This window comes from Crinia signifera, chromosome 6, assembly GCF_055691185.1.
Source record: "Crinia signifera chromosome 6, ASM5569118v1, whole genome shotgun sequence".
Lineage (NCBI taxonomy): Eukaryota > Metazoa > Chordata > Amphibia > Anura > Myobatrachidae > Crinia > Crinia signifera.
The window spans coordinates 163014787-163040942 of NC_139222.1; the positions used below are offsets into that span (position 1 = coordinate 163014787).

Below are 26156 nucleotides of genomic sequence, written 5' to 3' on the forward strand. Positions count from 1 at the left end.
AAAAAAAAGTAAATACCAAAAATTACTTCTGCTTCTGATTATTAAGGACAGATCTCAACAACCCCTAATTCATTTGAAAAGTGATAAACAAGTATTAGAAGAGCTGTCCTCTCATTAACAAAGGTAGATTGGGTTCTTGTTTGAGCAGTATTTCCAAGAACTGCTGTTATAGAAATAGTCAATTCCTAAACAAACACAAAAGGTAGAACATTTAGCACTATATACTTTTGTCCTACATTACTAAAACTCATACAAAGATATAAAACATCTATAGCTATATGGTTGGTATATTACCACAATTACATAAAATAATTATATACCCACATATAACTATATTCGATTAGATTCCAATAGTAAAGCATATATATGACAGTGGCAAGGACCTAAAATATAATATCAACACTGCATCAGCATTATAATTATAATTTTAGCAAATTGATTCAATATTTATGAAGAAATTATGATCTGAATATCCAGCTGGATTAACTGGATTAAGGAATGTTCCAATAATGTGTTAATACACACATATATAATTTCAGCAGAAAAAGAACTGTTACTTATTTTCAGCATCCTAGGACAATATTTGATGTATGAAATAAAATCAACTAGGTTGAACTTTTAAATCTTATGAACATTTTTATTTATTTTATAGGTCGCTGAATTGAAATAAGATATTACGTGAAATTTAATAGGATGAGATATTCGGAAAGTGAGAGATTTGGTCCTAAATCTCCAGTTTTTTTAAAGCGGCAATCATTTACACTGCAAAATCAAACTGGTTTTGCAGTGTAAATGATTGCAGCTTTAAAACAACATCTCTCACTTTCTGAGTCTCTCATCCTGTTACATTCCCCCATTGTTCCTCAGCTTTATTCAAACTTCATTTATCAACCTTTATTGAATAAAATAGAACCCCTATTACTAAGGCTTTGTTATCCTAAATATTTAGTTTTTCTCCATTGTGGCTCTTTATAACTGCAGGAAAAATTTGTGTTTTATGTCTTTGTATGAATTGGTTATTTTTCATTCACTCAGGTATGTTTGCAGAATTCTATATTAGAATATGTGATAATAATTGGTTTAATTTATGTAATCAAAACATTTTCATTAATTTTAGTTGTACTTCATTTATTAAGGATCAACTGCTCTTTTTTACATTTTAAGATGTAAATTTCCACCAAATGTATTTTATCTTAAAATCACAGAATCACTTACTTGGGCTGGTTACATCGTTACTGAGTTTGCGTAGTCGTCCACTGGTCGTTCTTGTTACTCCTAGAACAGAGAACATTTGAACAGGTGTAAAATAATAAAACACATTGATATAAGGATCAGGGCATATCATACTGCATGACAGATTGACAGCGGCACCGAAACTGAGTGTGTCACTTGCAGAGGTGCCATGGGTTGATATTCCAGCACCAAATCAAGTTAATTATGGCCAATGTGATAGGTAAAACCAGTGCCGGTGGCTGCCGATTGGACAAACAGAAGCACAAACCTGTCCACCACCCTATAACTGAACTCAAAGAAGACAAGCCTAGCGGTGCCACAAAAAAAAAAATGCTGATACTACAGTAGATGCTGTTTGAGGACCATTACCATATGAAACAACATTAAAGGGAGTTGGAAGTTTAACATTTGGCATGATAAACAATATATACCATTTTAGGTTATGTAAGGGAATTCAATAAGTATTCCTGATGGTTTGCACACTGACTATGGTCAGAGGAAGCAATTTAAATCACCTAAATTGTATCAAACTAGCATCAGGACTACATGTATGCAGCTCTCCATTCCCTTAGTGATGGCAGAGGGGAATATAATACTATGAACAGTCTCTCTGCACAGTGTACCATACACTTACCTTTCTGCCACCACCTTTGGGTAATTACCTAGGTGCATAGGTCTATTAACCCTCTATACCAATCACAGATGATTTGTGACATATATAATGTGGACAAATGCTGCAAGTTACATATACAAATGTGTTACAATTTCATACAATGGGCACTACACAGATTAACATGCAGCTACAGTAATATGTCCAAGATCAATGGAAGAAATATGTGAAAAAAAGGCTTCAATGCAGAAGTTAATTCCCCAGTCTGAACCAAGAAGTTGATTCCCCAGTCTGAACTCCCAATACCTTTTATACCCTGTGCAACTACCATTTTGTTATCATAACAAAGTCTCAGGTGACTAGCTGGTCACTTTATTATATATTATATTATGTGCATACACATTGAACAGTTTTACAAATGACAATGAGGTGCTCTCCCTGCTCTGCACTGACCTAATTCTCTGCTGGTGTACAGCATTTTAACTGCTGGCAGCTGCTGCCTGCCCCTGTCACACAGTGCGCCTGTCACTTTGGGCCTTATTCTAGTTCACTCTTAGAGGCAAATTTCTTCTTAGCTGGACAAAACCATGTGCACTGCAAAGGGGCAGATGTAACAGGTGCAGATAGAATTCGATTTGGTTAATTATTTTGTTTCTGTGCAGGGAAAATACTGGCTGCTTTATTTTTACACTGCAATATAGATCTTACTTTGAAGAAATACCACACCCAAATCTAATTTTCTCTGCACATGTTACATCTGCCCCACCTGCAGTGCACATGTTTTTTTCCAGCTAAGAAGGAATTTGCCTCTAAGAGTGAACTAGAATAAGGCCCTTTGTGTGGCGGGCAGTGGCACCCACAGTATGGTCTGTGTTAGGGCCCTTCCCTCTTCTCCTCCTCGCTGCTTGTGTCAGACAGCAGCACCGCCCTTCCCCTGTTCCCTCCCTCATAGCAGCAGCCCAGCAGTCCGCCACTCCTCCCGATGCTCTACTGCTGAGCATAATAGTGCACATGTGACTGTGCACTGGAGATGAGAACTCGGAGGAGCCAGCAGGCATGGGCAGAGGAGCAGCCCTACAGCTAGTCACACCAGCACATTGTCAGGTATGTGATGTGTGCTGGGGAGGGGTGGGATATGGTAATGTGTGCTTGGGAGGGGGGGTGACATGTAAACATGTACTGGGGGAAGTGTCTTAATAATGTGTGCAAGGGAGGTGGGGAGGCGAGGGACATGTGTATATGTTCTGGGGAAAGGGGGGGGGGGGGGTGTCAAAAGGACATGTTTATGTGTGCTGGGATGGGGGATTAGTATCAGGCCCGGATTTGCCACTGGGTCTGTGAGGCACAGGCCTAGCGGCGGCACATTTTATAGGCAGCAGCAGGCAGCTAGACTGCATGTGAGTCACTCACAATCAGACAAAGTGGTGACAGACATGGCAGCACGCGCTGCAGGGGCAGAATGTGATCGATCGGATGGCCGAGACAGAAGCTGTAGCAGTATGGCCGAGCGGAGTGGGCAGTGGCGAGTGAAGATAGGCGCCACTGCTGGTGGCACCACTCGGAGTCGGCCATGCTGCAGCTGCACATGAAGGATGGTGGCCTGGTCCAGCTCCGAAGCCTCCGCCGATGCTCTTCGGCTCAGTGGCTGAGCTGAGCCACTGCTGGCCTGCCTGGCACCCATTGGAATACACAAAAGACTAAAAATAAATGACTCAGATAACCAACTGGTGGTCAAGGTTTCAGCGTCTGCTGAAAATAGGAGTGTAAATCAGCCGCACTAGGAGATTAGCCGCATGTAAATCATATAAATCAGCTGCACTAGGAGATTACGTTAGGGCTTATACCTTATTAATGAATATGTTAAAATAGGGTGGAAGGGCAGCCAAAAATATTGTGCCTAGGGCACCCCTAAATTACCCCTGTTGGTGGGCAGTAGCAGTGTTGGGTGGCATACATTGTGTGGCCAGCATCTTTAGTGGGCAAAAGTGGTGGGCAGCAACATACAACATTGGTAGTCAGATGGGCAGTACGGTATACATACATTACTAAAATACGCAGGATGGTGGAAATCTTGGAAAAATGGAGAATGGGAGTATGTAGGAAGTGACTCTGATGATGTCCACACCTGGCAGGTTGTGAAGACATATCATTTGTCTTTGGTCGCGTACACATTGCATGATTTGCTCCTAGTCATTAGCAACATTTTTAAATTGAGTTGCATGTACAAAAGACAGAGGACATTGCTTGCTAACCACGGGAGTGTGATTCGCTAGCCAGAGTATGTTGCTTGCTAGCCACGGGAGTGATAGTAGTTATAGTAGATCCATAAGTTATTTTGTGAATTTGTGAATTCACCCCACAGTATGTACCTTTGGAAGTGAGTAGATTACTCTGTTATTATACTAGTACATTGTACTGTACCTAAGTAACAAATAGAAGTGGGTCACAATTCAGTACAAACTGCATTGAGTTTACATTGCTGTGTTCTGCTATGCATACTTTAAGGTGGACATGGACTCTTTGGAACAACCTCCTTGAGCCAGTAGAGCGACATTGTTTTTGGAGAAGCACAAAAAGGTAGGACGATGTAGTGTGCAAAAAGTTTAAACATCACATTAAACTTTTCCATTTTTCTAAAACGCTGCTCTGGTTATCCTCATTCATGGTATCGGTCTGTCTTGTTATTTTCTTGAAGCACCTTTTAACATTTTGCTTCTATGCTGAAGTACAAGTGATAAGTGTACAGTACAATGCACTTCAGAAGTGACTTGCATTGCCTACACAGAAATCGTGATAGGCTTCAAGCCATGCTACATAACGTAACCAACTTAAATCTGGATAAGAAACTCCTACCTGCCATATTTACTTTTTACACATTGTAAGTCATAGGAATTTCCCAAAAGGTCCTACTGCAACCACAATACATCTCTTCATATCTTTGTATATGTTCTATTTTTTTTTCATTATTATTTTTATTGAATATCCCTATGACCCTAATCAAATACCTTAGATTAGGAACCTCTGCTGTGCACCAAATCAATGCCATGCATTAGCTGGGAAACTGACTGGTCAATAATCAGTTAAGAATTTTTTTTTCACCATAGTGGTATTATGAGGACACCTAGTGGCTCTTCTATAAATCATATTTTTAGTCATAGAAACATAGGGGTGACATTCCATGAGCTGCAAAAATGAGATTTTTGTGATTTTTAGGCAAAAAATGGCCTAAATTGCACGTTTTCCCGAATTCGCATATTTAATGATATGCGGTTAGTGGCAAAAACGGATTTTGCTGCGAAATTGCACATTCTGAAGGTGCGATTTTTAGTACCGCCGGAACTCGCATCCAGATGTTTTCGCATTGAAAAGTATAAAAAATCACATATTTAATGAGATGCAAAAACATGAAAATGTTACTAAAAATCGCCACACATGCAGACCAGGTTCTGACATGCGCATCTGCCAGAACCATGCACAGATCATTGCGATCTGTGTATTGTCCTGTCTTAAAAAATGTGTAAAAGTAAATTTAAAAAAAAAAATGGTGTGGGGTTCCCCCTCCTGAGCATAACCAGCTCATTGAGCCGGACCTGGTTCCAAAAATACGGGGGACAAAAAGCATAGGGGTCCCCCCATATTTCTGAAACCAGCCCCGGACTCTTGGACCGGTCCTGGTTCAAAAATAGGGGGGACAAAAAATCTGGGGGTCCCACACATTTTACATAAGGTCCCCCAGCCGTACCATGAGCACCGTGGCTGGTGAGCCTTGGATGGGGTCCCTGGGGGCGTGGGGACCCCCCCAATAAAGCCACCCCCCCAGGCCTCACCTGTCCAGGGCTGAGGCCCGGGGCTGTCACTGGCGTCCCTGGGCTTTGGACGCCGGCCTGATAGGGTTAAAACATTCATTCATAACATTGCTTTATACAGGTGAACTACAAGTGTCAGCAGGCCTCCCCCGCATGCTGGGACATGGAGAACCACAAGTCCCAGCATGCGGGGCAGTAATGGGCCCACTGGGTCTTGTAGTCCACCTGTAAAAAGAATGTTAAAATAAAAGGCACACACACAGAAAAGTATAACTTTATTACACACACAAACACACACCTCACTTTATCACGAATATACTTACCAACCCAGGGTCCTGCGCTGCCCTCCCGTCTCCAGAGCCAGCTCACCCCGCACTGACAGCGGGGTGAGGCGGCTTTCTCCGGCGCTGCTAGTAGCTTCTATAGCACTGTCCCAGCGCTACAGAGGCTGCTAGCTTGGTTGGTCGATGTGTCTCCATGGAGACGCAAAGCTCAGCCTTGATTGGCTGATATGCGAATTTGTGGCAAAAAATTCGATTTTTAGAAGTGTGATAATGGGCGATTTTGGAAGTGACTAAAAATCGCATTCTAATAAATGTCACCCATAATGGTCAACAATCCTATTCTACTCAATGTTTTGTGAGACATGCCTTTGCTGTGAGAAGTTCAACTGCTGACACAATAACAGGTGAGAGTCATCATGGCAGCGGCTGTGCTTTACGGCAGCCGAGGTTCGCACAAAAGTGTTCACTGCCGCATAGGGTTTCCAGAACTTTTGTGGGAAGTGGAGCTGATTCCAGTCCCCAAAGGGTGTAAATTCAAGTGTCGTTGCTGGCATTAAAACACCATGGAAACAAGACATCACACCTTTCGTCTGAAATTAGATTGGCCCCATAGAATTATCATTTTTTTACTATGCCAGATCTACATACATTAGGGCTCGACAAATCTTTTTTAAAATCTAGGAGCCAGGGTGAAAGTGTAGGAGCCAGACAAACTAAAAACAGGGGCTCTGCGCGGCGAAGACGAGCGCCAAAAATGTTCACCTTTTACACATGTCACACATGTCATAATGCCCATTACATTTTATACCACACACTGGAATGCCCATTGCATATGCCACACACAGTAATGCCTATTGCATATTATACCACACACCATAATGCCCATTACATATACCACAGGCCGTAATGCCCATTACATGTTATACCAAACGCAGTAATGCCCATTACACATTATGCCACAAAGGTTTAACCTGATATTTGCCAGGAGTAACATGCTCTGCTAGAGGTTACATGCTCGTTGCCACGGGGTATTACCCTTCCTTCTCCATCCCCACCAACAACATGCACGGGCAGAGGGATGGTCAATATAGAACGGATATGAGGCCTATGGTTTTTGTGGTAAATTCTTGATAAATAAGATAAAAAAATAAGAAATCATAATAAATAAAAATAAGCAATGCAAAAATAAAAATAAAAAAAAAAAAAAAATAAATAAGAAGGACACCTGTGGGAAGAAAGAATAGTTACAAAATTGTATACAGCTCCCTTGATATAGAATGAGGAGTCCTTAAAGCTGGGACAGTACTGCGCTTTTCCTACCAACTTGTCAGGTGGTGGAGATGCTCCTGCTGTTAGTGCCTCCGCATTATGAAAAGGACAGCCATGCGGCTGAGTGGGAGGTCACGCTGCCGAGGATCTGCTTGTTGTGCCTGGCGAGTAAAGGCCCCCATACACTAGCCGATTTTGGTCAGATTTCGGCCAGATCAGTCGGATCTGGCCTAAATCGGACCAAAATCGGCTAGTTTTGATGTCCCCTCAGATCCGATGCGCAGTCCCGTGCGCATCGGATCTGCGTCGGGTGGTCGGACCTGCTGCACGTCCGACCACCCGACTTGGGACCTAGTGGGGCGGCTCCGCGGTGGAGGGAGCAGGGGGGGCTGGGGATGCTGCGGGGGACACAGGCGGCATAGAGCCGGGCAGGGGGAGCCGGGAGCTGTCAGTACTGAATAAAAAAAAAAAAGCCCATACAATGAATGGGCGGCCTGTGATTGGCTGAGCGCTCTCTCAGCCAGTCAGCAATTGGCTGAGAGAGCGCTCAGCCAATCACAGGTTGCCCATTCATTGTATAGGCTTTTTTTTCTAGCACTGACAGCTCCCGGCTCCCTCTGCCCGGCTCTATGCCGCCTGTGTCCCCCGCAGCGTCCCCAGCCCCCCCCTGCTCCCACCAGCAGCCCGGCTCTGTAGCCCGCCCCCCCTGCTCCCCTGGTTTTTTACATGTGATAAATCGAGACGATTTATCACATGTAAAAAATGGCACATCAAGTGCCAATCTAATCAAGCTCCCCTGGGGAGCAGCCGGGGAAGCTCAGGGGGAAGTCGGGGGCGACTTGTCCTAAGGACAAGTTGCTCTAGTGTATGGGGGCCTTTAGGTGTCTGCAAGATGACAACTCTCACGGCTGCCTCTGTATCAGATCAGATCCACGGTGCGGCTTTTTCAAAACTCAAGGCTTCTCTTGAGTGAATCGGAGCTCACTGCCGCTCCTGATTGGCTGCTGAAGCGCAAGCTCACCGATTGGCTCGTGAGCAGCGTTGAGTTTTGAAATAGCCGCGGCGTGGTCCTGCTCTGATACAGTGGAAACTGGGTGAGTTTCCCACTCAATATTACTTCTACAAATTTTGGTTGATATGTTGACATTCAATAGGTTGACCACTATTAGTCAACAGGCAATAAATAGGTCGACACATGAAAAAGGTCAACATACGATAGGTAAACAATGACAAAATGTCAACATGCTAATGGTCAACACATGACAAAGGATGGCGTGAAATAGGTTAACAATGACAAAAGTTTGACATGCTAATGGTCGACATAAAAAGGTTGACATAATTTTTTTTACAATTATTTTTTTTTTCAACTGACTTGTTCTTTCTACTCTATCCATGTTGGCACAGAGGTGGATTGTAATAGCGAGGCGATTATAATACTGACAAATACAAGCAAAAAGTGAAAAAACTCATGTCGACCTTTTCGTGTGTTGTTTGTGTTGACCGTTTGTCAATATTGACCTATGGCATGACTGTCAACCTAGTAATTCACACCCTAATAATTTGTATACATAATTTATCGTCTTTCTTCTACAATTCTGAAGTGTTGTCATATAAACTGGTGCAGTCAAATCAACCCAATCAGTTAAGATTAGTGATAGTAATACAAAACTATCAATGGAGTGTATTTGGTCGGGTCACTTCCTGTATACTGTACATCTAAAAATCATGTTCTTTTATCTAACAAAAGTGCTCTGTGAGACATTTCTGTAGCATGTCATATCTCATATGTCATGTGCTACAAATCACTCCTAGGAGTGAACGAGAGCTACATGCAGTTGCATGTGGTAGCTACAGTATGTTTGAGGTAGAGTAGTATTTTTATTTTGAGGTATGTCATGCAAATGTACGAATTAGAGAAAAAATATTTTAAAGTACCAAAGACATAGTATACAATGATTTATGCAAGTTATGTAGCCTCTGGTTACAATAGAATATGTACAGTAGTTTATAACATAAGTTAAGTTATAAAGGGGATGAGTCAGGACATCTAAGCCTAGGAAATGCGATATTTACTGACCTTGCTATAACGCACCAATTTGTCTCTATATATATCTTTTTAAAGTAGTAAAATATTTATGTAGTGCTGTACACAGTGGCATAACTATAAATTTAGCTCCCCCCTGCCAAAAAATTTGTGGCACCCCCCAGTCCCTCCTCAGGCAGGACATCCCATCCGCTTACATACTGTAGCCTTCCGTCACCAAGGGATACTAGCGGAAGTGTGTATGGGTAATGACACCGGCCACCCCCAGGTGCAGAGGAGGTGAGGAGACTGGGGAGGGGGTGGCGGGCTGTCACCTACGGTACACAGCTACAGTGCACAGCCACCGCCACCCACTACTACTGAGTGACAGCAAACTGTGTATTTGTACAGTACAGCAGGTATGTTTCAGTGGGCCCGAGATCACTGGCTCCCCCAAGCCAGAGCTGGGGCTGCTGCACCATAGTTTTATCCTACTCCTGTCTTTGTATTTTTGTATTTATGTTTTTTTTTTTGTTGTTGATGAATGCAGTGTGCTTGTAATATTTGTCACTTTGTATTGATTTCTTTTCTGTGTACCATCTATTTTCATTCATCTTTTTTGTGTAATAATGAATGTGACTGTGAGGAGGGATTCAGTATGAAATCCCGGCGGTCGGGATACCGGCGTTCAAAATCCCGAAGCCGGAATCCCGACCGCCGAAATCCCGACAAGGGGGGGACGTGGATCGCCTCCCCTTGCGGGCTCGCTGCGCTTGCCATGCAGCGGGCCCGGTGCCTCGCTAATTTATTCTCCCTCCAGGGGTGTCGTGGACACCGACGGAGGGAGAAAGTGTTGGGATTTCGGCGGTTGGGATTCCGGCGTCGGGATTCTGATTGCCGGGATCCCGACCGCCGGGATTTTAACTGCATCCCGTGAGGAGAGGTGATGAGTTTTGGGAAAGTGTGGAATAGGAGCCGGTAGAGGAGGAGGGTGCCATCCAAATAGCTTTATCATATGATACTGCAATTATAATGTCTTGCAAATTTAAATTTTTTAAGGACAGGTGGCAGGGCAATTCCTGAAGAGGCGTCTCCTGTTGTGAAATAAAAGGAAAAAATAAATAGAAAAAAACACATGCGGGTGAATGGTGAACTGGCAGACACCCCACTCTCTTCTGCCCCTAGTGACTCCAGGGCAGCCACGGGCCAAGTTACTGCAGTTGGGCTGCAGGGTTTTGGAAACTGAACTCGCACCAGCTCTCTCCACAGAGGAGGGCTAGCCACACGTCATGATTTCCCCGACCCTTAAGTCCGGGAAAGGGGTACCCCACTCCACCTCTCCTCTCTGCCACCCCACCCTTATTGAGCCCAGGAGTCGCAATGCCAGGGGAACCCCCCTTCACCCAATTCAGGGTGATGGTGGCACTGGTGTGTGGGCCGAATGAGAAGCCTCCCTCCAAGTTGTCGGCTAGGACTTTTCTCATGTGATGGGGCCTTTCGGGTGGGGAGGCCCTCCCCTGGAGTGACCTCAGCTGGCGTTGGCCATGTTGCCCCCACTGGGATGGAGAAGGCATCGGCCGCACCAATTTATCGACAATAGCTTGGCTCGAGGGATGACTTTCAATAGATCACAGTGAGGCACTCACCCCCGAATTCCCAGGAACTGCACATTTTTATATGAAACTTATTTTTGGCCATGACAATAAATCTGATGTGAATTTTTTTGGTAAGGTCTGATGCATTTTTTTATTTTCTACTTTCATGTATAAATATGGGAGACAGCTCTTACCTAAATCACATTTGCATTAATGAATAGACCTGTTTTCTCATTGACTGTATTAAAGGCACATCCCTTGTAAGCTGGGTGTGAAATAACACATTTATTATTTTCAGCGCTCAAGATATTCTGTATTTTAACTTAATATTAATCAAGAAATTAGAAAAAAGAAGAGGTGTCCCCTCTGGTGTTCCTGTTAAAGAGACCTGAAATTTATGATGACAGCTGTACAGAGGGAAAGATATAAGCTCTTGATCCTAACTTCTATGTTAGTTTGAAAGGAAAACGTTAATGAATGTCATTCCTTTGATCTATTTGACATCTAAAATTTTGTCTGGGGCCATAGAAAGTGTTCTTCTGTGTGTTTTTCCCTGTTATGGTGCTGATTTGGGGGTTGGCCCAACCCTATTAAATATGGTATGCAGCAACTTCACACAAGCATATATTTTGGACAGTTATAATACATTATTAAGAGAAAGTTCAGTTTGTTTTAACCAGGATCATCTATCTTAATAGCACTGAAGGCAAAGCAATGCACAAGGGCCCTTATTCTGGTTCACTCGCAAAGACAAATTCCTTCTCAAATGGACAAACCATGTGTACTGCAGGTGGGGCAGATGTAACTTTGTAGAGAGACATAGATTTGGGTGGGGTTTTACTTCAAAGTGAGATCTATATTACAGTGTTAAATAAAGCAGTCAGTATTTTTCCTGCAAGGAGATTGATAGATCGCTCTCCACTCAGGGGTGTAGGGAGGGCAGAGCTGGCAGAGCACGAGCTCCAGGTGCCGAGACATCAAAGGGCGCTGGAGCTGTACAGCCTGCTACCCAGCTCCCTCCACTGCCTGCTCCCTGCTCTACCCGGCTTCGCTCAGCTGCCCTGTCCATGTCCGCCGCTATTAAGACTGCTGCTGGACCACTAGCCAATAGGCGCTTGTGGTCCAGCAGCCAATCAGAAACAGCATTGATGGCTGCTAGACCGCAAGCACCTATTAGCTAGCGGTCCAGCGGGAGACTTAAGTGAAAATAGCTGCAGACAGGGGCAGCTCAGCCGGGCAGAGCGGGGAGCGAGCGGGCGGGGAGGGGGTCCCTCTTGGCAAAGCACAATATTACTCCCCCTTGGCAATGATTAATATTAGTCCCCCTTGGCAACAAGCAATATTAGTCCCCCTTGGCAACGAGCAATATAAGTCCCCCTTGGCAAAGAGCAATATTAGTCCCCCTTGGCAATGAGCAATATTAGTCCCCCTTGGCAATGAGCAATTTCAGTCCCACTTGGCAACGAGCAATTTCAATCCCCCTTGGCAATGAGCAATTTCAGTCCCCCTTGGCAACGAGCAATTTCAGTCGCCCTTGGCAATGAGCAATATCAGTCCCCCTTGGCAACGAGCAATTTTAGTCCCCCTGGGCAACGAACAATTTTAGTCCCTCTTGGCAATGAGCAATTTTAGTCCCCGTTGGCAACGAGCTATTTCAGTCCCCCTTGGCAACAAGCTATTTCAGTCCCCCTTGGCATCGAGCATGATGCCCCTTGACATCAATCATGAAGCCCCTGGCATCGAGCATGAAGTTCCTAGCAATGAGCATGTACTGTAGGTAAGTAGCACTTATGTGTCAGATGTGTAATGGGCATTATGGTTTGTTATATAGTATATAAATGGCATTACGGTTTGTTATATAGTATGTAATGGGCATCATGTGTGGCTTTATGTGTAATTGGCATTACAACATGTGGCTTTATGTGTAATAGGTATTACAAAGTTTGCTAAAATGTGCAATGGGCATTACTGTGTGTGGTATAATGTTAGGCCACGCCCCCTTTACGCAGTGCAAGAGCCCTGCCCACTACAAATTGGGGAGGGGGGGGGGGCGAAACATGCCCTTGCTCTGGGCACCGTGGCACCTAGCTACACCACTGTCTCCACTACTATTCCACATAGGCTAAAAGGTTTTTATACAATCTGTAGATGATGCAAACTAACATAGCCACACACAAACGATAAAAGCATGCTGATACACCAGTTTAGACATAATTTTTTTGGAAATAAGCTCAGGGGCTGGCTGGCAACTTTTAGCCTGGGGGGCAAGTCCAGAGCACTGGCCCATAAGTAACAGCGCATCGTTAAAAAGGGATTTTTGTAAGAATTTACCGTTCGAATCCCTTTCTCTGATATGGTCCTGGTGACACAGCTTCACATTGGGATGTAGGAGGGTCCGCAGGAGCCAGGCACCTATCCTAAAGCTTTTGGAGGGTAGGCTCCTCCCCTACTGCATCCCAGATTCCTCAGTTCAATCTTTCAAAGCCACTGGAATACATTAACTCAGTACAACGCCTGCACATATCATATGCACAATTTTAAATTTAACTTTTCAACCAATTATAACATGAAACATCATGAACACTGGCATACTTACTGAGCGTAAGGGAGGGATCGCTGTGTCACCAGGACCATATCAGAGAAAGGGATTCGAACGGTAAATTCTTACAAAAATCCCTTTTTCTCTTTCAATGGTCCTGGTGACACAGCTTCACATTGGGACGTTCCAGAGCCGGTCCTTTTGGGTGGGTACGCTCAGGTCTGCAGTTCTCATCACTGCTCGCCCGAATGATGCGTCCACCGACGCGAACTCATGGAACCTATTGAATTTGGCAAAAGTATGAACAGATGACCAAATGGCAGCCCTGCAAACCTGCTCAGCTGTTGCCCCAAGTCGAACCGCCCAAGAGGTGGTAACCGACCTGGTGGTATGCGCATTAATCCTGGCCGGTACAGGCCTACCAACTTTAGCATATGCAAACGCAGTAACAGAGCGCAACCACCTAGCAATGGTCTGCTTAGAAGCAGCCCAACCAATTTTGTGTATGTCATACAAAACCAGTAAAGTATCAGTCTTTCTGACACTCTTAACTCTGTCCACCTAAACGCGCAAGACGCGCACAACATCCAAATTCCTCAATTTGTCCCTTTTCCTAGAACCCTCTGGGGGTTGAAACACAGGCAGAACCATCTCCTGATTTAGATGAAAAGCAGAGACTACTTTTGGTAAAAATCTTGGGGTACTGTCCGAAAGACAGCCCTATCATCATGACATATAAGGGAGGGAGACCTGTAGAACAAAGCTCCCAACTCCAATACTCTTTTTTCTGACGCCACCGCCAACAAAATACCAGCTTCCCTGTAAGGAAACTAAGGTCAGCCAACCTTAACGGCTCAAAAGGCGCCTTTTTAAGGTACTCCAGAACCAGAGATAATTCCCCTGGCGCTACTGGTTGCTTGTAGGGAGGGTTCAATAAAGAAAAACCCCCTGCAGGAAGGTCTGACTTCCAGTATTAATGCAACCCTTCTTCGGAAAGAAATTGACAAGGCCGAGATATGTACTTTGAGTTACTGAAGGCTTAACCCAGAGGAAAGTCCATTCTGTAAAAAACTCCAACAATTTTAGCCACTTTAAATCGGGATGTGTGTGATTTCTATCTTTCACACCATCGAATATAGGTCTTCCAGACCCTATAATAATTTTCAGAAGACTCTCTGGCTTTAATCATCGTGTTAACCACCACCTCTGAGAATCCTATATTCCTCAAAATGGCGGTTTCAACTGCCAGGCCATCAAAATTAATCAAGCTGAATCCAGATAGTTAAACGGTCCTTGTCTTAGACGGTCTGACCTCAGAGGTAGACGCCATGAGTCCACAGAGAATTTCTGAAGTCTCGAGTACTAGGACCTCCTTGGCCAATCTGGGGCCACTAAAATTACTGGAATTGTCAGGGCCTGTATCTTTTTCAACACTCTTGCCAGCATTGGAACTGGTGGAAAAACATAAAGAGAATTCCCCTCCCAGGGGATAGACATGGCATCCACCGCTTCTGCCAGTGGATCCCTCATCCTGGCATAAAACCTGGGTACCTGATGGATGAATTGGATGCCATCAGGTCCCCCTCCAAGGTTCCCCACCTCCATGTAATCTGGTGGAATACTTGTGGGTTCAGGCTCCATTTCCCTTCCATCAGCTCTTTCCTGCTCAGGAAGTCGGCCTCTATATTCTCCATTCCTGGTATAAATATTGCTGATAATGCTGGAACATTCTGTTCCGCCCACAAGAAGATTCGGGACACCTCCCACATAGCCAGCTTGCTGCGTGTGCCTCCCTGGTGGTTCAGATAAGCCACAGCTGTGGCGTTGCCAGTCTGAATCCTTAAAGGGAGCCTCTGCAACCTGTCTCCCGCTAGAGAAAACACTTTCCACACAGCTCTCAGTTTCAAGATACTGATCGGTAAGGCAGATTCCTATGGAGTCCACAAACTCTGCAGACGCAGGTCCAAGACTACTGCCCCCCCAGCCCCTGAGACTGGCGTCGGTAGTGACTACCAGCCAGCTCCAGGACTGCAGTGACCAACCCCACTGAAGGGAGTCCACGTCTGTCCACTATTTCAGGGAGGCTCGAGTTTCCGAAGACAGCACTATCTGTTCAGATTTCATGGTCTGTGTGATTCCTGACCAAGCCTTCAAAATATTCTCACTGGAACACCCGAGAGTGGAACCTGGCAAACTGCCGCGTCTCGAAAGACGCCACCATCTTCCCCAGCAGCTTGAGGCACCTCCATACTGATGCGCTCCGAGAGCTGAGAATCTCCTGGACTAAGGCAACCAGATCCCTGGCCTTTGCCTCCAGTAAAAATACCCGATGTAGATGGGTAACCCGAATGACCCCCAAGAATTGGAGTCTCTGTGACGGCACCAACTGAGACTTTTGTAAGTTTAAAAACAAGCCGTGAGCCTGCCAAAAACCCAATGGCTTTTGCCAAGTGACTCTTCAACATGTCTGCTGACTCCGCTCTGAACAGCAGGTCGTCCAAATATGGGATCACGGTGTTTCCCCTCAGTCGAAGCACAGCCGCCATTACAGACATTATCTTGGTGAATACCCTTGGCGCTGAGGCCAGGCCGAAGTGCAACGCCTGGAATTGCGAGTGTATGGTCTCCTATCTCAATAGGGCCTGATGTCCTGGGTGAACAGGAACATGAAGGTACGCGTCCTGGACATCCATGAACGCCAAAAATTCTCCCTGGTCCAGGCTTCACAGCACTGACCATAGAGACTCCATTTTGAAATGGTCTACCCACAAATGGATAATTAACGACTTTAAATTGAGAATCGGTCTGAAAGACCCGTCTGGTTTGGACACCCGACACAGTGGAATAAAAGCCTTTTTTCCATTCCGCTCTGGGGACCGGGATCACCACACCCTTCTCTAAAAAAGAATGAGCCGCTCCCAAGGGAGCTGTACGGAGCCGAGCCCCTTTTGGTATTGGCGTGGGAATGAATCTTCTTGGAAGAAGACCCTTGAAGGGAATTCTGTAACCCTGGGTTGTAATTTCTAACACCCAAGAATCCCGGTCTAACAATGCCCATGCGTCTTTGAACAGTGTCAGATGTCCCCCCATCTAGACCACCGCCGGGCAAAACCCTTGGCAGTCATGCAGATGGTTTGTCCTCTTCTTTGTGTTTTGGTTTCTTATTTTTGAAAGGAACCAAATTTAGACTTTAGGACCTTTCCCCTGAAGGGCTGCCCTCAGAAAGACGCACCTCCTCTAAGGGAGGGCCGCAAGGCTGGCCTGAAAGCAGAAACCTTGATGTCTGCTTGGCTGCAGGGACTAGCAGGAAACTACTTTTGCCACCTGTGGCCTGCTTAATAACCTCTTCCAGTTCAGAAGCAAATAACAGCTTTCCTTTAAAAGCTATTGTCTCTAAGGCTTTCTTAGACACATTATCTGCCTCCCAAGCCTTAAGCCAGAGGACTCTCCTGTCATTTACAGACACTGTGGAAACTCTGGCAGCCATTTTGAGAGCTTCCTCTCAGACTTCAATACATGCTCTGCAGCCGTTTTTAAGCTTCTCTGCAAGCAATAACACACAAGGGTCAACGTGTAAAATAGTGCACAAATTTCTGGCCCACACGATCATGGCCTTAGAGACCCAGGCTGAAATCATCAGAGGGCGTAGGGTGTATCCCACCCCTTAAAATAATGCTTTGAGGTTACCCTCCAGCTTTTAGTCTGCGGGGTCCTTAAACGCTGCTACTCCTTGTACTGGTAGCACAGTGGCTCCACCTGAGGTCTTGATACACGTGTCACAGAAGCATCTACCACTGGGACCTTTTTTCCAGAGGTCAGCATGCGCCTCAGGCATGGGGTACAGGCTTAGAAATCTTTTAAGTATCTGAAGCCTTTTATCAGGGGTTTTTTAGGCCCCTTTGCAGGGAGATATCAGAATCTTTACGCTGTCTCATAAAAAACAACCTTTGCAGGAGTTTATCCTTCACAGACAAATTTAATGCCTGTTTAACAGCAGTAATAAAATCCTCTACCCCTGAGGCTGAGGACTCTTCAGAAATATCACCCTGGTTTGGTTCTGTGTAGTCTCCTACCTCATCAGCAGCTAATAATGGCTCTGAATAAGACCTTTTAGGTGTCCCCACAGAATAACCATAAAACTTGTGCAACAAGTAATTTAAACCTGCTGATTCCCATAGCAGTATCCTGCATGACCAGTAATAAATCAGGATCTGTCTGGGTCCGAGGCACAGAGCTAGGGGACTGCTGAGAGAATGGCAATGGTCTAGGGAAATTACCAGCCATCACTCTGCCTGTCCAGTAATGCACCAAAGCATTTTCAGACCTGCCTAGGGCCTGGCCCATGCAAGTTCCGATGTACTACCCTCTGGAGTTCACTCCCCATGGGTTTCACAGCAGCGCATATAAATACATAAGCCCCCCTCAGGGACAATTCTCAGTGTACAACCACTGCAAGCGCTCAATGCATTTGAGGCTCCCTCCCCCAAGACCACAGGCTGTTGCTCAGACCTGATGTTCTCAATTAACACAGTCCCAGCATTAAATGTACAAACATTATATACAGAACCAATATACTCAGTTCACTTAGCTTTCTGTAGTCTTCAGAATGGGGAAAGCGATGCCCAGGAAATCCAATCACTCTGTCAGGATCTGTAAGCCAGCTCAGCTCCGCTGCAAGCGTTCTGAATGGCGCCAAAACAGAGTGAGGGAAGGGATCAAGTCCCTGCTGCTGCGGGGTCTGTGACTTTTGGCGCCAACTACCCCCAGACAGCCGCTCCCATTGTAGGATCTCCTTGTTCCAGTATCTCCCCCTCAGCTGGGGACCACTCGGAACATGCCTGTAACAACACTGCTGTCCTCTCGTATCAGGAGCTCAGTGTGTAAGCTCCGCATAAAATGGCCGCCGCCATCACGGAGCGCCTGTCCCCCATGATCCCCACCTAGCGTGAAGCCGGTTTCAGAGCGCTCCGGAGCCCAGGCAGCTTCTTAAAAGAAGCTGTAAGCGCTGCACAGGGAGGCCAGACAGCGTCTCCCATGTGCACAGTGAGCTGACAGGACGCGCTTCTGTCAGCTCCTGCTGCGCTAGCAGTGTGAAGATTCACTAATGAGAATCCTCACACTGTGCCTACCTAGCTAGTGTAAAAGTTAATAAAATAATAAAAACCCTAACTAGCTCTACTCCTTCGGCTGCTCCGGCAGCCCTTTAGAATAGCACCCACTCCAGTGGGCACCTAACACGAACTGGGGAATCTGGGATGCAGTAGGGGAGGAGCCTACCCTCCAAAAGCTTTAGGATAGGTGCCTGGCTCCTGCGGACCCTCCTACATCCCAATGTGAAGCTGTGTCACCAGGACCATTGAAAGAGAAATTAGGTTTTTTTGTTTAATAAATATGTATTATTATGGAGTTAATTGTACCATAGATACTTGATTGAGCTCAGCTGTCACTCGCTCAAGCAAGTTTCACGGTCTATGTTAAGGCCCCCATACACTGTGCGATTTGGGCACGATTTCACCCGATTTGTATGAATCGGGCTGTGAAATCGCCCCAAATCGCATATGTTGACATCCCCTCCGACGCGATGCGCGCTCCCGTGCACATCGGATCAGAGTCAGGAGGTCGGACGGGCTGCACATAAGATTTGCTAAATCTTATGTGCTGCCTGGAGCCATGCGGGGGACTGCAGCTGGCGGGGGACCTACCAGGAGAGAGCAGGGGGGACAGCGCAGGGAGCTGGGCAGGAGGAAGCCGCTCCTGTCAGCAGGGGGGGGGGGTGGCGATGCAGGGAACCAGTGAGCCGGGAAGGAGAAGACGCTGCAGTGGGCAGCTGCACAGTGGGAGCAGAGCACTTCAATAAAAAAAAAGCCCATAGAAACAAATAGGAAGCCATTGATTGGCTGAGACCATGCAAAACTTCCATGCATCACACTTGACCACTTAAACACTTTTATTACATCAACACCCCCCCCCCCCCCCCCCAACATGTTATACACTTACTGGCTGGCTGTGCTTGGGGGTAACTCTAGAGAGTGAGGTTCCTTCAGGTTCTCAGTGACGCTGTGTGACTCAGGCAGTGCTGCTGCTGCACGCAAGCGGCTGCCAGCACAAGCTTAGCGTAGATAGGGGAAAGCACCGCAGGGCTTGCTGTGTGCCTGAGCTCTTTCAGCAGCACGCAGTCAGGTGGGTGGAGGCTCCGGCGCACAGCACGCCCTGCGGTGCGGTGCGTCCCCCTCTCTGCACTGAGCTTGTGCTGCTGACAGCAGCTTGCGTGCAGCAGCAGAACTGCCTGAGGGGCTGGAAGACACAAAACAGCGGCATGCTCCCTCCTCTGCTCGCCAGCTCTTTCCCCCATGAAACTTTGTGCTGCATCAGACACTGCCAGGAGGCCCTCCCTGGCAGTGACATGTCCTCATACAGGAGGACGGCGGCCATGTTTTTGTAGTCCCGGCCATATACCGAATGCCGCGGCCGGAGCCACCTACTGCTGGAGGAGGAGGAGGTGAACTCCTGCGGTCCACCGAGCGGCCCGCAGGAGTACTTGATAGAGCGGCCCGGGGGGCACATGGCACCCTGCCCCCCGGCCCAGCCCGCCCCTGAATAAGCTTGATTCACACGCCTCTTAAAGGGGTATTTATCAACGCTCAGAGAGAGAGAGAAAGTGCCATTCAATCAGCTTCTGCCTTACATGTTACTGGATGTCTTTAAAATATTACAGGAACTGAGTGGTTGGTACTTCTATCTCTCACAGGTCCTCCAACTCGGAGCTCCCCTCCTGGCAGCAGGTAAATGGGGTCTCATGTGATACATTGCATGTGAAAGGATCGCAGGAGATATATCGACTGCGATCCTGCCCAAGGGGGTCAGGTGGCCATACACTGCCACAATGGATACATCACAGTAGTGTATGCCCAGCTTTAGTCTTTAGACCAGTGGTTTCCAAACGGGATACGGTCACTAGATAGGCAAGCATTAGGTCGACAATCATTAGGTCGACATAACAAGGTCGACAGGCATGAAGGTCGACATGACTGAAGGTCAACATGGGGTTAGGTTGACAGGGTCATTAGGTGGACATGGTCATTAGGTCGACATGGGAAAGGTTGATGGTCAAAAGGTCGACATGTGGTATTTCACCTTTTTCTTGAGCCTACATGTGTCGACAGGCGGTATTTCATGCCCTGTCATCCACTAGGGCATGGTAGGAGAATAAAATAGTGCGCCAATCGTAGCGAGGCACCAAGTCCGAAGCATGGCAAGCACAGCGAGCCAGGCGAGGGGACGCGGTGCATGTTTTTAGTGTCCATGTCGAGAGTGTCGGGACAAAAAAAATGTGAAAAACCCCATGGCGACCTTTTGACTGTCGACCTTCCCCATGTCGACCTAATACCCCTGTCGACCTAATGACTCTGTTGACCTAACCCCATGTCATCCCGACCTTGAGGCATGTCGACCTTGTAGTGTCAACCTAATGCTTGTTGACCTAATGCTTGTCTATCCAATGATCCCATTGGATAGACAAGCCTCCCAAACTGTGTAACTATGTACGACGAGGCTGTTGCAGTGGTGCCTTGGGCTGGTGATCTGAGACCAAATCCTTTTTTCAAAGTGATAGGCAAAACCTAGTGCTGACAGTCATAACCTATGTGGATAATAAGAAGCACAATTGTGCACCACTCACATAACTGACCTCAAGAATTACATACTGTATAAGCATAATTTACTAAATGCAATATTTTTTCCATGCTTTATCCCATACTTGCCTACCCTCCCGGAATGGCCGAGAGTCTCCCGAAAAAGGGGTCCCCCTCTCGGCCCCCTGGGAAGGTGGGCAAGGCTCCCGCATTCCCCCCAGAGCCTCTGCTTCCCCCAGAGCTGGGGAAAGAAGTGCCGTAAATCACGGGTCCAGGGGAGGTGGCGGGACTAAAATGATGCAAATCACGTAATTTCATGTCATTTTAGCCCCACCCTTACTCGCGGACCCGCAAATCGCGGTGTTTGCGTGGATTGGGGGCGGGGCTTTGATAAGGCAGTCTTGTCCCTGCCCCCCGACCTGCACATTTTGTGTCCTCTCTGGGCTTCTCCCAGAGAGGGACATTGAAAAGTCGGCAAGTATGCTTTATCCCAGTGGTTCCCAAACTGTGTGCCTAGGCACCCTGGGGTGCCTCAGGACACTTACAGGGGTGCATTGGGTTGGTGGACCAGGATTAATTCATATTAGTTATGTGCAATGTAACAGGCAAAAGCAATGCTAGTGGCTGCCAATTATAACATATGTGGACAAACAGGAGCAAATCCTGTCCCTCACCAGATAACTGTGACATAAAAAAAACACAATGTACATAATTTTATATATTTTTTTCTGAATTTCCCAATAAGAAACATTTGGCCTAGGGGTGCCTTGAAAACATTTTGATGCTCTAGGGTGCCGTGATTCAAAAAAGTTTGGGAACCCCTGCTTTATCCATAAATAAAATCCTTTATCATTAAAAAAACTTTTATCCTAGGGATACAGCTGATACTCTAGAACTCCATGATCAAGATCGTTTGGGAACCACTGCTTTAAATGTTAAATCTAGAGACAAAATAGTTTTAAATGCATCATTTCTTTTGTATATGACTTATTGCTATCTGCATTTATTTCAGCATCATGTTGTGAGAAGAATTCATATTTTCAAACAGTAATTTAATTGCAGGGATCGTTCTATGATAAATACATGTAATTAATAAATAATTATTGGTGTTTTTTTTCAATACTTAAAATACATTTCTACTGTTTTACTGTTGAGCAGTGATATAATAAGAGGTCAATAGTTATAGCTGTTTTTTGTTATCTTTTCTTTTGCACTTCTCACACACCCTGTGTTTAACAAATCTCTTGTATGGTGCTTTGCTATTCATTCACAGATGCTTTGGAATGTCAAAGTAGTATGTGCCTCAAATATTGATTTTAACATCTGGTGCAGGCTGAGACCTGTATCTAAACAAAACTGATATAGTTATTTGATGCTGTAAAGTTTAACTATGCTTTACTGTGTTGCCCCATCAAGCTACTTATTAACTTACATGTTAGTACACTCACCCAACTAATGACAATACAGCAACAATACAATACAGAAGTAGAAAATAAAGGATACTCCTCTGCAGGGCCGGACTGGGCACAGAATCAGCCCTGGCATTTTGAGCACACAGGCCCACCTGCAGCAGACGGGACCCTTGCCACGGTTCTGTTATTATCCAGGGGATCAGGCTGTGGGGTCCAGTTATAAATATAATACAGGGGGAGCAGCCTGTTGTGTCCTGTTATTATACAGGAGGAGCAGCCTGTGGGGTCCAGATTGGGCATTACGGAGTGTTCCATAATGTGTAATGGGCATTACGATGTGTTCCATAATGTGTAATGGGCATTACGGTGTGTTTCATAATGTGTAATGCCTCCTTTTACTGATGCCATGCCTACTTTCCATGAGACCACGACCCCTTTTCTACACGAAAAGGGGTCGTGGTCTCATGGAAAGTAGGCATGGCATCAGAAAAAGGAGGCATTACACATTATGAAACACACCGTAATGCCCATTACACATTATGGAACACATCGTAATGCCCATTACACATTATGGAACACTCCGTAATGCCCAATCTGGACCCCACAGGCTGCTCCTCCTGTATAATAACAGGACACAACAGGCTGCTCCCCCTGTATTATATTTATAACTGGACCCCACAGCCTGATCCCCTGGATAATAACAGAACCCAACAGGCTGCTCCCCCTGTATAATAATAGTAACAACTGGACCCCACAGGCTGATCCCCTGTATATTAACAGAACACAACAGGCTGCTCCCCCTGTATTATAAACTGGACCCCACAGGCTGATCCCATAGAATTTGACGGCAGATAAGAACCACTTGGCCCATCTAGTCTGCCCCTTTTTTAAACATGTTACCTCAAACCAAATTTGATCCCTATTTATTCCCTGTATAATAACAGAACACAACAGGTTGCTCCCCCTGTATAATAATAATAATAATAATAATAACAACAGGACCCCATAGCCTGCTCCCCCTGACTAATAAGGTGTGGGTGGTAGAGACAGAAAGGGGGGGGGGCAGAGAGGGATGGGGGTGGGAGAGACAGAGAGGAGGGTGGGTGGTAGAGACAGAGAGGGGGGGGGGAGAGACAGAGGGGTGTGGGGGGTGTGGGGGGGGAGCGACAGAGAGGGGTGGGGATGGGGGGTGTGAGAGATAGAGGGGGGGGAGTGGGGGGTAGTGGGAGAGACAGAGAGGGGATGGGGGGGAGACAGAGGGGGTGGAGGGGTGGGCGACAGAGAGGGGTGGTTGGGTGGGAGAGACTATAGAAAGACAAATGGACAGAGAGTGAGACAGACAGGACAGAAACCAAGAGAGAGAAGGAGAGGTGGGGTAAATAAAATACACAATAACAATACAATACAATAGATGTAGCTTATCTAGACTTTAGTAAAGCTTTTGACACTGTCCCACATCGCAGACTGTTAAATAAACTTGAAAGCTTGGGATTGGATTCTAAGATAGTTGAATGGATAAGAGCGTGGTTGCAGGACAGAAAACAGAGAGTTGTAATAAACGGAGTACAGTCAAAGGAGGGAAAGGTTACAAGTGGAGTACCCCAGGGATCTGTACTTGGATCAGTGCTTTTTAATATCTTTATTGGTGATATTTCAAATTGAGGGTAAAATGTGCCTTTTTGCAGATGACACAAAGGTATGCAACAGGGTAGACACACCAGGAGGGGTAAAACAAATGATTGAGGATCTAGGTAGATTAGAGAAATGGTCAAGAGAATGGCAACTACAGTTTAATGCCAAAAAATGCAAAATCATGCACTTGGGTCTCAGAAATCCAAAGACTAAATATAGTATAAATGGCACTATAATGGAAACTACTGAGGAAGAGAGGGATCTAGGTATCACTATTTCAGGGGACTTAAAAGCAGGTAGGCAATGTAACAAAGCAATGAAGAAGGCAAGTCAGATGCTTGGTTGCATAGGGAGAGGTATCAGCAGTAGAAAGAAAGAAGTAATAATGCCACTGTATAGGTCATTGGTACGACCTCACCTAGAGTATTGTGTTCAGTTCTGGAGGCCATATCTCCAGAAGGATATAAATACATTAGAGACTGTACAAAGAAGAGCAACTAAAATGGTGCATGGCCTACATCACAAAACGTACCAGGAAAGACTTAAAGATCTTAATATGTATACTTTAGAGCAGAGAAGGGAAAGGGGAGACACGATAGAAACTTTCAAATATATAAAGGGTTTTAACAAGGTACAGGTGGGAGACCTTCTTCACAGGAAGAGGAGCAACAGAACACGAGGACATGCACTGAAACTAGAGGGAGGAAGATTCAGGGGAAATGTGAGGAAGAATTACTTCACAGAAAGAGTAGTAGATAAGTGGAATAGCCTACCATCAGAGGTGGTAGACGCAAATACAGTAGTACAATTTAAACATGCTTGGGATAAGCATATTGATATCCTTACAAAAAAATAAGGATCAAATATGGTTTGAGGTAACATGTTTAGTAAAAGGGGCAGACTAGATGGGCCAAGTGGTTCTTATCTGCCATCAAATTCTATGTTTCTATGTTTCTATAATACTACCTTCTACTGTATGATCCCAGCTCCTGAATGTGGTCTGGATTTAGGTCTCTCCCCCATGCTGCTGCCTGCTCCTGCCTCCGAGCTGATGCATGCACACCATCTTCCTCTGTCACCTTAGCTTTCACTTTGTGCTCAAAGCTGAGCACAAAGCAAGAGACACCTAGAGGCACCCAGCGATACTGCAGTGAGCAGCGACACTGGCTGAGAGGAGAGCAGCAGCAGCAGCTGTCTCATACCCTCCAACTGTACCAATTTAGCCAGCACATTGCTGTTTTTTAATGGTCTGTATTGGCTAAATCTAACTGTACCGAATGTAGCGGTATTTTTGTAGCCAGCTCCTCGGACTCTGGGAGTTGTAGTTTTCTATTTGTAGTTTCCCAGTTGTACTGCTCTTCTGGCAGCGTTAGCTGAGAGGGCAGTGGCTGGCCAAGAAGACTTCATCTCCCAAGGTGCCCTGCAGGAGGACTCATCGAGCCCACCTCCCCCTGCTCACACACGCGCGGCACAGGGCGGAGATGCAAGAAATGACAGACACCACCTGATTAGTGAGGGAATGCCAGCCCTCCAGCTTCCGCAGCGCACACCGGGGGCCGGGGACTGACGCTGAGCTGAACTGCTGGGGAAGGTAGGCAGCAGCAGTAGCACAGCATCAGCATGTGTGGGGGTGGGGCTGGGTGTTTTTTTATGTGTTAAACTCCACTTTCTAGAGTGGTGGGTGTCCTCTTGAAAATAAAAATGCACAGTACACATTCGGAAAGTGGGTGTGACCACACCCACTTTAACTGTGGCCATGCCTACTTTACACATGGCCACACCCCCTTCCCGAAGGTACCCCGATTTCTGTCTCGTGTACTCCGGCCGGCCAGCACATCCATCCTCTCCTCAGAAAAGACTCAAAAGACTCAAATTCGGCCCACCTGGCCATCGGCCCTTCTGGAATTTGCCAGAAGTGCCAGATGGCCAGTCCGGCCCTGCTTTATAAAGTGTGTTGCAACACATGTAGATAGATGTAGTATTACCCAGGCTACCCAGGCACTGAAATGTATGAAAATCATGCAGATGCCATAAAGTGTAATGTTTTACAATGCAAAGGGTATAGAGTTCTCTTCAAAATACTGAGTGCATTTCTGTGCTCAGCATACCGTATTACATTATG

The 26156-nt window shown here is 46.0% G+C and overlaps 1 protein-coding gene across 1 annotated transcript in view; it reads right to left on the bottom strand.

Moving 5' to 3' along the window:
- Positions 1 to 26156, bottom strand: part of SEPTIN9 (septin 9) — a 207456-nt gene that overhangs the window by 169397 nt on the left and 11903 nt on the right. The window contains exon 2 of the mRNA XM_083147870.1: positions 1216 to 1275. Coding sequence (XP_083003996.1) covers positions 1216 to 1275 — 60 coding nt within the window. The remainder of the gene's footprint in view (positions 1 to 1215; positions 1276 to 26156) is intronic.